We start from the raw sequence: 12569 nt of genomic DNA on the forward strand, positions 1-12569 counted from the left end.
GCATATATTATTTGTGTTTGTTGTTTAACGCCATCACCCAGCATTATTCCAGCTGTATCACAGGTGCTTGTAACTAAACGACGGACAAAGTACGAATCCGCATATAGATATGACGAGAAAAGCCCATTTCACGTGTTTGTCATCATGACATTACTTTACGGCAGAGAAGACACTCACTCACTCACTCAGTTAGAAAATACGGAAACAACCGAAAGAAATATGATCATGTTTATTGCCACCTGAATAGACTGATCAACGTTCAGTTCTGGATAACAGTGAGAGTCAAGGGGTGACCATCAGAACAGGCTCCAGCGTGGCCATCGCATTTCTTTATCTGAAAGCCTGAGGTACCAGACTTGACGTAGATCTCAACCTGATGACTGTGCCCAGAGTTGTAGGATGTCTTGACACTGACGGTGTGCCCAGCACCAAGCGACTCCATCTGAGCAAAGGTGAGGGTAATTCTGTGGGTGTGTTTGCCGTGAGCTTTGTCTGATGGACCAACAAGGAAGTGGACACTAGGCTGTGCTTTGCCAATCACAGGTGCCTTGCCAGCATGGACTGGGTTCTTCTCAAACGCTGCAGTGTTCGACTGTATTTTCATAGTGATGTCCTTAAGAGCATCCAGTTCCTTCCAGACACTCATTCCTTCACCGTGCACTGGAAGAATGGGATAACGAGCCCTCACTGAACCAATTCCTGGGATTTTCGGAAGTATGGTGCGCATTCCAGATGCCATTACCATTCTTGGAGTTCCTTTTGAGTCCAAAACACCCACCACGCTATGGGCTTGGTTGTTCTTGTCCAAAGCAGCTGTGTCAAAGAACTCTTTAGGTGTATGATACCAGTGCATGCTGTTGGAGCCATCAAATGCAGTGGCCTGGGTCATCCCACCATGCCTCTTGTTGGCAATGACAGATTTTGCATAGTTGGTGCTGTAATCACCCTTGTATTGGATCGAGTAGGGGTTCCAGTTATGTAGAGGGGTTAGGTATACTATCTCAAGAGGTATAGCAGCAGTATACCGTCTTGTAATGGGACCGCACTCCGTTTTCCGAGTGGTCGGGTTCTTATGACAATCTGTGAGGGTCATGCTGGCCACCTCGTGATGGGTAGTCTGTGCAATGAAGAAGTAAGAATCAGCAAATCCCCTGTGGACAATCTTCACTCCCATCGCCCCTTTATCATCAACCTTGTACCACCGGTGATAGTATGCCGTGTTGAGTGGGGTAAAGTTAGCAAACTTGATTTCATTGACTGTCTCTCTGAGGAAAGAATCGTGAATAAGGGCGCCGTAATTTTCTTTCCCTGGGATCTCTTGCATGACCTTGTCCAACAACCCATAGACGAAGTCTTGATCGTCCGTCTTTTCAGTGAGGTCAAACCTGGCTCCAGGGCTGTTCCTGTATTCATCAAACGTCAGCAAGTTGGCCATCCTAACGTTCAAATCGTCCACCAGCTTGAGGTTCTTCAGTGGCAAGTCCTCGCTGAGAGGATGGCAGGCGACTCGGTAGTTCCATTGGGCAGGATCTATTGTACCATTGACAACGTTCATGACATAGCGGGGTAGGTAGGCGAGGTCTTGGCTGCTGCTTTGAATGCCGGAGTATCCTGAAAATCTGTAATGGATTTTCGAAATTATGTTTAATGTTGTTTTAGCAGGAAAATGTCCGATATACATCAAATGTCTTTCACATAGACAGGTGTGTAATCATATAATGAAAACAATGTAAGCTGATATTATCGAGTTTGTTTTAAAGTAGATATTTTAGTAACCAAATCCAAGGAAATGTTAACCAATTATGTTTGTATCCTCCAGTATATTGTCGTTGTACAGCTGCTTGTACATAAGGACATATAATTAAGATTTACTTCAAATGTGTTTCATGAAGATGGATGTGTAATGATGTAATGATCCTTTCATAATAACATCTTCTGACAAATATTCAGTAGGCTTGTGTGTCATGTACATGAAAATAACGAATTGAATATGTATATCTCCTGTGGATACTGAACGGCGTCTACTCTGTCCAGCTCACTCATCTTGTGACTACATCATGGGTATTTGTGGACAAGGGCTGAGTCACCTGATCTTCTGCAGCATTTCACTTTAGTTTCAGAACATTAACCTTAAGCCTTCATTTCTCACAATACCTACTGAACGAATCTAACAAGGTGTGACTCACCTGATCTTCTGCAGCATTTCACTTTAGTTTCAGAACATTAACCTTAAGCCTTCATTTCTCACAATACCTACTGAATGAATCTAACAAGGTGTGACTCACCTGATCTTCTGCAGCATTTCACTTTAGTTTCAGAACATTAACCTTAAGCCTTCATTTCTCACAATACCTACTGAACGAATCTAACAAGGTGTGACTCACCTGATCTTCTGCAGCATTTCACTTTAGTTTCAGAACATTAACCTTAAGCCTTCATTTCTCACAATACCTACTGAATACCTACTGAACGAATCTAACAAGGTGTGACTCACCTGATCTTCTGCAGCATTTCGGTTTGTGTCAAAGCATCAAAATGGTGTACGTTTGTCTTGGAAGGCTCATACAACTTTTGCAAATCTTTCATCATGGATCCCTCCAGGTAGCACAGGACTGGCGTGAAGTGGTTCTTGTATGGTCTGTGGGTCTCGTTCTGATTCTGCCAGGCAGAGAACCACTCTCGCATCTCCGCCTCTTGTTCATGAGCGGTATGCAGACGAGTTACGGCGGCGGGAACGGGCGGGAAGGGTACGTCTTTCACTGCATTCAAAATCTTGTTGTTGCCTGGCATTTGGAGCTTGTAGTCGTTGTGTCTGAAAATAAATAATAAAATCTGTCCATAAAATATATTTACCTTGCGGAACGATAGTGCGTGAGTGAGTAAAGGTACAGTAGTTAAGGCACCAAGCTTTGACGAATATGTAACTAAAGAGACTGTTACGAGACTCGATGATATAATACCAAACAAGTGTTTCAATGTAAGTATGCAATGCTCAAGTTATAATAATTTAGCAGGATACAGTGCATACCTATACCCAAGGTAACAGACAGACAGAAGAATATGATTGGCTGCAACTTTTACAACTCCTTAGAGGCACGTACTGCCAGGAACTGTATATACAGTCAAACACCTTTTGTCGCACTTTGATGTGTCGAACCTTCGACCTCCAAACTGACCTTCGACACAACGATGTTTGACTGCAGATACTGTTTGTGTTAAAAGTTTCGTAATATTGTTTTGTAAGAATATGAAGGTGGACGTGATCTTGTAATACATGATATTTAGTTGGATCGAAACCTTGTTCTGAAATCGATGCCATTGAGGACGACATCCAGTTCCCCAAGTCCCATCGTCCGGTATTGATCAGGATGGTCATGAATGGACCCAGCTAATTGTCCCGAGTGAGAGTCGCCGTAATACGGCCTTGGTCCTTCCCTTGTGTACCGGATCTGCTTGACACCAGAGTTGTAGCCGCCCCGGATCCGCTCATTGACGTACAGCTGTTGAAGCATGATCTGCCTAGCAACAGTTTCCATCAGTTTCTCCAGGACATCCATCTTCTCGTGCATTAGGTCTGCACGTGTCTTCGGTTTCGGTGTTGTTGTGGTGGGGTGCCAGTGGGCAGCCATTGCACTGCCCGCCAGACACACCAAAGCAAGTACAAGATGAAAATTCATCTAAAAAATATTGACCAGTAGTTAGGTATTATATACATCAAACATCAATATTCCAGTCTTGTTGCCAAGAACAAACTTCAGGTTGATTCAGAACATTGATCTGAGGCGAAAGCAATGCAATTGCAGGATTGACAAAGGTTTTAACCAATGTATGTGATGAAACAATCAAAGCATTATCCTTATCTCGCCAAGATAAGTGATCCAGCGAGCTAGTATTAAGCTATAGACTAGTGAGTGACGATGTGGCTCGTTCAGAAATTTTATGTATGATCGCTACTTACCATTTTGACTTCTTTGAATGACAGACCAATATTTTGCTGGAACTTTATACATTTTTCTTATCCTACAGGTTATAACATGTAGATTACATGTTGTTATTCTAGTCCGATTTATCACGAAAAGATACCAAAGCTGTTTTGCTCAAGCGGGGTTATCCCCATTCGTGACCTTCTAGTGTTATTCCGGGACAAGCCGAATAGCGACTCGTGCCCCTCTGGAAGATTTCATATTGGCCTATGAATATCAGAACTACTTCAAACAAGACCGATAACTGAATCCCTGTTTGATTCTATTAGTACTTTTTTATCACCGAAGCACTTCTATATCGTTTTACTACTTTTTATTTATTTCTTTTAGTGAAGTAAACCTCTTTGATACAACTAAAAGAAGGAGACCAAATATTTGTAAAAGACAAATTCCAACTTAATTATAACCAGCTGTTCACCTTATATATACAAATAGGGTTCAGATGGGCTTTGTTTTATTGAATATGCAAATAAAATAATCTTTTTTTTTCAGCTACATTATATCCCATAGCGGCTACTCGAAATGGCTTTAAAATATTTCTGAAACAGCGTTCGTGTAACCTTGCTGCCATACCCCTGGTAGAATATTAAAATGAATACGCTGAAACATATACGAATGACACCCACAAAGTCAGATTAAGTTATATTTAAATTTAGATATAATATCATTGTTTTGAAACTCGTAGCGATTTATAACTATATTTCCTAACATGTTGGAAAGCGCACTTACAATCTCCAAAAGAAGCCCACAAAGTCGTCAGAAATACTGACTGACTGACTGACTGAGTTTGTTTTACGCCGCTTTTAGCAATATTCCAGCAACATCACGGCGGGGAACACAGGAATGGGCTTCACACATTGTACCCACGTCAGAAATACACTCAACTGGACCCACGAGAGTCGTTATTTAAACAAACGCACGTGCTTGTATTTGAATCTCTCGCCGTCAATCATATTATTCTTATTAAAACCTTCACATTAGGCAGCACAGTTCTGTTAGCTACGTTCTTTGTACTTTCACTATGATGATTTATATTTTACTGATTTTTAAACAATGACATAATGCCATAAACGATTTAATTACTCCGGATTATTTTTATCAAAGCACGGCAATCATTACGCGCGTTCTGATTGGTTTATCGTATTTTCGCATATAACAAACATCGAGAGGGGGCGAATCTTCTTTTAGGTTACGGAAAGGGGAGAGTGGTGACGAATGTTCTTGGAGGTTACGGAAAGGGGCGAGTGGTGACGAATGTTCTTGGAGGTTACGGAAAGGGGCGAGTGGTGACGAATGAGGTTACGGAAAGGGGCGAGTGGTGACGAATGGGGCTATCCTCTTTATGTGACTTCTGCCACTCTTGCTGAATTGACGGTAAATGTCCATCGGCGTGAATACCCAGAGTTGGGTTCTCTGGGTTTGCTGGATCTGAAAATGGTAGGTTTGATACCCATGTCCGTCCTGATTACAGTACTTGGTTTGTCAGAAGGGAGCCAAGAATCAGGGGTTTCCTCAAAGTGGTCAACCTCGAAGACCAGCATCACTTTTAATAAATAAATAAATAAAGTTAATATTTGTATAGCGCCTGTTCCAACATATTGCTCAAAGGCGCTTAGGCGAAGGCTATGTTGAACAAGTGTGTTTTTAGTTGTCGTTTAAACTGGTCGAGATTGACAATGTTCTGAATGCGCCGAGGAAGACGGTTCCAGAGCCAGGGGCGGGCTTTGGAGAACGATCTATCTCCATAGTGTCTTTTCCTAGTCATAGGAACATCCAGTGCTCTTGATGGTCTTGACCTAAGATCTCTCCCTGGAGTGTAGGTTGATAGGAGTTCACTGATATACTCAGGAGCTAGACCACTTTTGGTATTTATAAACATAAGCTAACTGTGATACACCCAGACTACTTCTTGATGTCACGTAAACCGCAACAGTGTGATTTTCAGAGATTCAGAGTGGCAAGAAAACCGTGCACGAGGCTGAATGACAAGGGGGATTTCAACTTCCCAGTAGTCAAATCTCCTTTCATGGCCAGCAACATTCCAACAGCTCCAACCTTTGGTGTTTATATTTCACAACCATTAAGGTACAATCGAGCACCAAGATTTCACAGAGCCTCATACCTTTTTTGCTTTAGATAACCAGCGAAAGATCAGTGTGTGAGTGTGCGAGTGAAGGCGTAAGCCGTTTTAACAATAATCACGATGGGGGCCGACAAACAATGGGCTTCAAACTTTGTAATGGAATCTAAACCGGACCTTCGGCATGACTGGACAACACGTCAGCTATCAGCAAAACACATGGCACTTATAAAGAAGAGCAAAACAGATACTTTGGATTTCTCTAATAATTTCTGTTTAACTAATGCTGTGGTGCATCAAAAACATATTTATCTATTGAAACTAAGGTGACAAGTGACAAGACTTTGGCTATGTTAATGACACGTGTCACTGGCAGGATACGCTCACCTTTTAGCGAATACCTGGAATCATCACTATTTCATAGTGGTTCATAAACACATGCTCTGTCATCGTATCGCATGGTCACTGGATTGTCTGGTCAAGACTCGATTTGTTTACAAACAACATCGTATAACGGTAATACTGCTGAAGCAAATATCTGCTCATAATATAGTCACAGTTGTACACTCGACTCTGCTTTTGAAAGAGATTCCGTATGGGTTTGGAAAGGGTCTTGTCGCTTCTAATTGTTAAGACAGAGCGTTTTCTAAGAGTGTTGTCTCCTGGAATATGCGCTCTTGGTGTACGAAGTGTTCGTTCCCTTGGGTTTGACTGTCATGTTTAAAAGATGATTGTGTAATAGCAGGATTGTTCCACAGACAAGTTGTTGTCTGAGCCAATTCCTTCTCCCTGCCCAATCTCAACTTACTGTTGTCAGTCAATGTTGAAGTATCGGCGTAAAGACAGACGTAGCACTTAAGTTGTCATTTTGAACAGGGTACAGGGCAGTTATAGTTAACCAGTCCAGGTTTATGTTTGCATAGTAACGACTTGCATCAGACCTTTCACGATGTTTTGCCAATGTCAGGCACAAAAGTACAACGAAATGTGCTGTAATTTCACACACCGCAATAACTCTCTTTTGCGTAATATCTTTTAATCTATCAAACATAAAAATCAATAGTACCAAGATAAATTCAAAGATCAAAGGCTATGAATAACTTTGTTATAAACGAGATTGTACGCTGAATACCTGACAGTCTTCATAATCTCAAGTGCACCTGACAACTCTGTGTGCGATATGCTGTGCCTATTTCGTTAACTACGGTAAATATGCATGTCTAGAGTAATGCGCTTTGGTGCGAAACGTAGGACGCCGTCCTGCTTGAGTCGTAGCATATTTCTCCATCAATCGTCCAAGAGCAAGGATTACTCTTTCGTGGTATCTAGCGGCTGAGGGGATGGTGTAAATCCAGCTAGGGTCCATGCAGGTGAGGTGAAATTGGGTTTAACGTCGTGCTTGAGAATATTTCGCTCATATGACGACGTGCATGCGTGTGTATGTGTATGTGCGGCTGCTTGTACTAGCCCAGACTTAAGCTGGTTTTATAGTGCTAGCCCACTGAGATACGATGCCGCAGTGAAGCATGATTACCCCACTCAGACACATTATACTGACTCCGAGCCGACCAGTCCTTGTTGTACCCATTAATGCCGAGCGCCAGGCAGGGACCAACAAGTACCATATTTTAACGTAGTTTGGTATGACGCGGTCGGGGATCGAACCCGCGACCTTCCGATATTGCCGATTTGACGTTAAATATTAACTCACTCATTCACTCACTTTCATGGTATCTCAGTGGGACAACTGTAGACAAAACAGAGCTGTGAACTTTCATACGACAGAAACCGTGTATATTGGGTTCTCTCTCTCTCTCACACACACACACACAGAGAGAGAGAGAGAGAGAGAGAGAGAGAGAGAGAGAGAGAGAGAGAGAGAGAGAGAGAGATACGCATACATAGACGTACAGAGAGAGAGAGCAGAGAGAGAGAGAGAGAGAGAGAGAGAGAGAGAGAGAGAGAGCACGCACACACACGCACTCTGTTTGATAATGACAATCACCTAACGTCACCATCTGTCACGTATAATATAACCATACACCTCCATACCGTTCTGCATTACCTGCCTTCATAGATATAACCATCAACATCAGATAAGCCAGCTAGTGTTAAAACGCAACACAGTAGCACCTTGAGAACCAGTTGTCACTAAGTATCAAACGACGACCGTCAGTTGTTTGAAATCCGAGCTGAAGCACCTGGCCAACTCGAGCGAATCGTGCGGTAATTGAACAGCATTAGGTAGACAATTGTACTTGACACGCAAACACATCAACACACAAGGGACCGATAAGTCTTGGCAAGTATTGATTACATTCATTATCCATGTTCAAAATACGTAGATTGCATCGCAAGGCCATGACCATGGATAGATATAAGCAAATACCTTGTAAACACGTATCCATGTTTTGTTGCTACACACAAACGGACGCGCCTGATGCACGTCGGGATAGGTAAAGGTACTGTTTCCCCTCTCTTCAGACTGCCATGTTGCTTCCTGCTCGACACTGACGTGTAAGTACACATGCATACCATAATCCTGTATCAGTATCTGCTTGCCAGACCTCTGTCAGTGTCACGCATCTTATTTTGCTTTTTTTCTTATGTTTGTGCTCATAACAGGACAGGGGCGGTGGGGTAGCCTAGTGGTTAAAGCGTTCGTTCGTCACGCCGAAGAGCCGGGTTCGATTTCCCACATGGGTACAATGTGTGAAGCCCATTTCTGGTGTCCCCCGCCGTGATATAGCTGAACTATTGCCAAAAGTGGCGTAAAACGATACTCGCCCTTTTAGGGTTGATGTTTATAGGTGAATGTTTGTAGATGTTTGAAATATTATGTAACGTTAGTTTGATGTTCATTGTGAATGTCTGCCGTTTCAGTGGGATGCAGATGTACAAGGACAGAAAGTACGAAACTGTAAATTACGACCCCAAGATCAAAACGTACGACGGCAAAGTAAAGAAGTACGAGGTGAAGAATTATGATACTATCAAGCGCTATAATACTGTACGGAAGTACGACAAGATACGTAACTACGACAAGATAAAACCTTACACGGGATATAAGGAATACGTACCGCCCTGGTCACGTGACCACGAACCGTACGAAAGGAAACCAGCCAAGGAACCTGAACCCAAACAGAAGAAACCCGCCAAGACCACAAAGGAGACACCACCAGTGGTAAGTATATACTAATGCTGATTCTTTGAGACATCGGTCGCCTGGAGTGAGCGAATGATGTTTTATGCCACAGTAGATAACAGTGAGCGAGTGGGTTTAGTTTTTACGTCGCTTTTAGCAATATTCCAGCAATATCACGGCGGGGGACACCAGAAATGGCCTTCACAATTTGCACCCATGTGGGGAATCGAACCCGGGTCTTCGGCGTGACGAGCGAACGCTTTAACCTCCAGCTACCCCACCGCCCACAGTAGGCAACAAGGTTTGTATGTTGCGGTTGCGTGGATGTAATGAAGTTTTGGCCAGGTTACCCCGCTCTTGTTAGCAACGACGATGAGACATGAACCACTTTGTTCATCCGATCCTCATTATTTAGTTTAACAACTTCATATAGTTAGTGTGCCTAAGGGGGTGGTGTGGTAGCCTAGTGGTTTCAGCGTTTGCTCGTCGCGCCGATGGGCCGGGTTCGATTCCACGCATGGGTACAATGTGTCAATATTATTTCCTGTGTCTCCCGCTGATATTGGTAGACTATTCCTGAAGGCGGCGTAAAACGCAAACTCAGTCACCCGTGTGCTAAAGACCACTGACGCTTATACACGACGTTCACAATAGCTTTGGCTTTGTGTGGCAGGGCGTATCTATTTCGTTGAAGTTCCCTTTGGCGTCACATGATGCACAAATAAGGGCACAGTATGATGCATGTTGTTTCACCTTCAAGGATGGCAATAGCATTCAAGTACTTCTCAACTTCAGTAAATTATTGTCTTGTGGTGAGGAAAGTAATATTTTAGATGACTTTCTTTGCAGCCAAACTCATATCGAGTCATTTGGAATATATATAAAAAATGATGTCATCATTAAAGTCAGACTAGAATGGACTCGAAACAATGTATACTGAAATCCACTAAAGACGTATCGGCGGAATAAACGTTTTATCTCCCTAATGAATGAAGAAGAGAACTTGTCCCTACTGACAATAAAATTGTTGATCAAGATGGAAACACAAGGAAAAGAAAATGGAGTCATTAATCGTTTAGTGCAACCATAAATTAACCATAACAATGACGGGAGTTCAATGGAAATTTGACACTCGCTCAAACCTTTCGCACAGTCAGTGTCTGTAGAGTGTGTATGGCCACCATTTGCGTGGAGCATAGATAGATCTCGTGTCGAAGATGAGATAACCTTCACATGAAAGCTGGCGGTATTTGACGCCATATTCGTTGCAAGTTCCAACTCGTGGACGTTATTCGGTTGAGCACTAGCGGAAAGTCTTCTCCCCATCTTGTCCCACAAATCAAACAACGCTAGATCTGGAGAAGCCCACGACAGGACAGGAATGTGGTACGGAAGAAAGGTCATGTTGTGTCTAGCCCTATGGGGTCGTGCCTTACCGTGTTGCAACATGTGACGTTGATCTGCCGCCATGTGGGGAACGAGTGTTGGTCTCAGTACCTCAGTACCTGTATACGTTTGAGCTGTAACTCGACCACGACAGATGTGTAGTCGTTCCCTGCCATGACTACGTCTCCATCCCAAGTTCACCCCAGTCTCGGTTCATCTGCTGAAGTGGCGTTGGAGTAGCCTAGGGGTTAAAGCGTTCACTCGTCACGCCGAAGACGCGGGTTCGATTTCCCACATGGGTACAATGTGTGAAGCCCATTTCTGGTGTCCCCCGCCGTGATATTGCTGGAAAATTGCTAAACGCGGCGTAAAACACAACTCACTCACTTATCAGCTGAATGCAACAATCAGCGTTACGTCCTCCTCGCCAGATTCTGATCCTTCCATCAGCATGACTTTGGTAATATCTGAACTCTTTGACACTAAACAGCTCTTCCTCTCAACAACTGTTAAAAGCGGCATTATGTATACGTAAAGTCAATAATTAAGTGCTGGTCAAACTTAAGGTGTGAATTGGGTATACAGTTCAATGATATGTCAGTGTGTTGTGGAACCGCCACGGTTTATGCAAGCAAACTGCAGGCGAAGGTTTTTTCAGCAGATGATTGGCCGCGTGATCACATAGGGTTGCACATGCTTCTCGCTGTGCATCACGTTTATCTATCATAGTCAAAATTCGTTTTGTATATTCCAAGATCAATGATAGTGGGATGCTGCGTTTCTAATGGATTTCAGTATATATAGCATATTAATGAATAATCCTTTTTTTTTCTTAGAAAGCAAAATGACGATCAGTCATCTCATTGATGCATGTGTACAATTATGATGTTTTGTTTCAGAAGAAAGAACCGAAGATGGCCATGGATTCCCGGGCGTCCCTGGGTTCAATACAGCGGTCTCTGCACCTGTTTCGAGATAGATTTGATACAGATTAACATGCGTTCCAGTGGATGGGAATGCGCAGCTGAGATAGCCAGTGGCATAAACAAGGAGTAGTCCTATCTATGTGGTGCGAGATATCAAGCATTCCTTCTGCAGCTGCCCTGTGTCCCAGTACGGGGAGAACACCGCTGTCATGCGACCTTCAACAGACTACTTGAAGAAATAAATGTCACTAGGTTGTTTTAAATGCTCATTCGGCACACATAAAAAGTGATGTGGCCATTCTTTGCGCGATTCGCACTGAACGTGTTCTTCAGACACGTCGGGGCGGTGGGGTAGCTAGTGTTTAAAGCGTTCGCTCGTTACGCCGATGCCCCTGGTTCGATTCCCCATATGGGTACAATGTGTGAAGCCCATTTCTGGTGTCCCCGTCTTGATATTGCTGGAATATTGCTAAAAGCGGCGTAAAGCTAAACTCACTCATTCACTTTGATGTCGCTCACGTTGAGTATATCTGCTGGTGATTTATATGGAATCATATACGTTTACGTTTAGCAATTTATACACATATGCTTAGTACTCTTTTAATAACATTAAATAATTGGATCGACAAATTGCTTACAATGTCAGTCCATGATCAGTGTGAAATTTAATACGACAAGTTAATATTCTCATTTATTTCATTGGTATCCATGTCATCGCGTATAAAATGTCTGGAAAAGCTGAATACATAATGCAATGCTTATTTCATTTTTGAGTTTTGTCATCAGCCAAATATGTTATTATATCATGTAATGTAATGGAAATGTTGATTTGTTGAACATTTTCTTAATACTGTCACATAGACAATTCAGACTTTCAGGATGTGCCAGCATAATAATAAAGGGAAGCCCAAGTTTTGCAGTTTGTGGTGAGACCTACGAGGAGATTGAAAACAAGAGCCCATATAGCGTGCTGCGGCTTCTTATAGACGACTATGCTCTCTGGCAATCCCTGTGTGTACTCGTGGCTGTTGGGGTAGCACAGTGGTTAA

The 12569-nt window shown here is 42.9% G+C and overlaps 2 protein-coding genes across 2 annotated transcripts; one reads left to right on the forward strand and one right to left on the reverse strand.

Moving 5' to 3' along the window:
• Positions 1-214: 214 nt before the first annotated feature.
• LOC124256537 lies at positions 215-3989 on the reverse strand. The gene is made up of 4 exons (XM_046690523.1): positions 3959-3989; positions 3298-3677; positions 2495-2812; positions 215-1619 (listed from the first exon to the last, which is right to left on the reverse strand). The coding sequence occupies exons 1-4, from the start codon at positions 3959-3961 to the stop codon at positions 260-262; spliced, it is 2061 nt and encodes a 686-aa protein (XP_046546479.1). The 5' UTR covers positions 3962-3989; the 3' UTR covers positions 215-259.
• Positions 3990-8494: 4505 nt separating this feature from the next.
• On the forward strand, positions 8495-12153 carry LOC124256527. The gene is made up of 3 exons (XM_046690513.1): positions 8495-8580; positions 8947-9247; positions 11494-12153. The coding sequence occupies exons 1-3, from the start codon at positions 8504-8506 to the stop codon at positions 11587-11589; spliced, it is 474 nt and encodes a 157-aa protein (XP_046546469.1). The 5' UTR covers positions 8495-8503; the 3' UTR covers positions 11590-12153.
• Positions 12154-12569: the final 416 nt, after the last annotated feature.

The sequence above is a fragment of the Haliotis rubra genome, unplaced genomic scaffold (genome assembly GCF_003918875.1).
Source record: "Haliotis rubra isolate DU_JTF1 unplaced genomic scaffold, ASM391887v1 Scf63, whole genome shotgun sequence".
Classification (NCBI taxonomy): Eukaryota; Metazoa; Mollusca; class Gastropoda; order Lepetellida; family Haliotidae; genus Haliotis; species Haliotis rubra.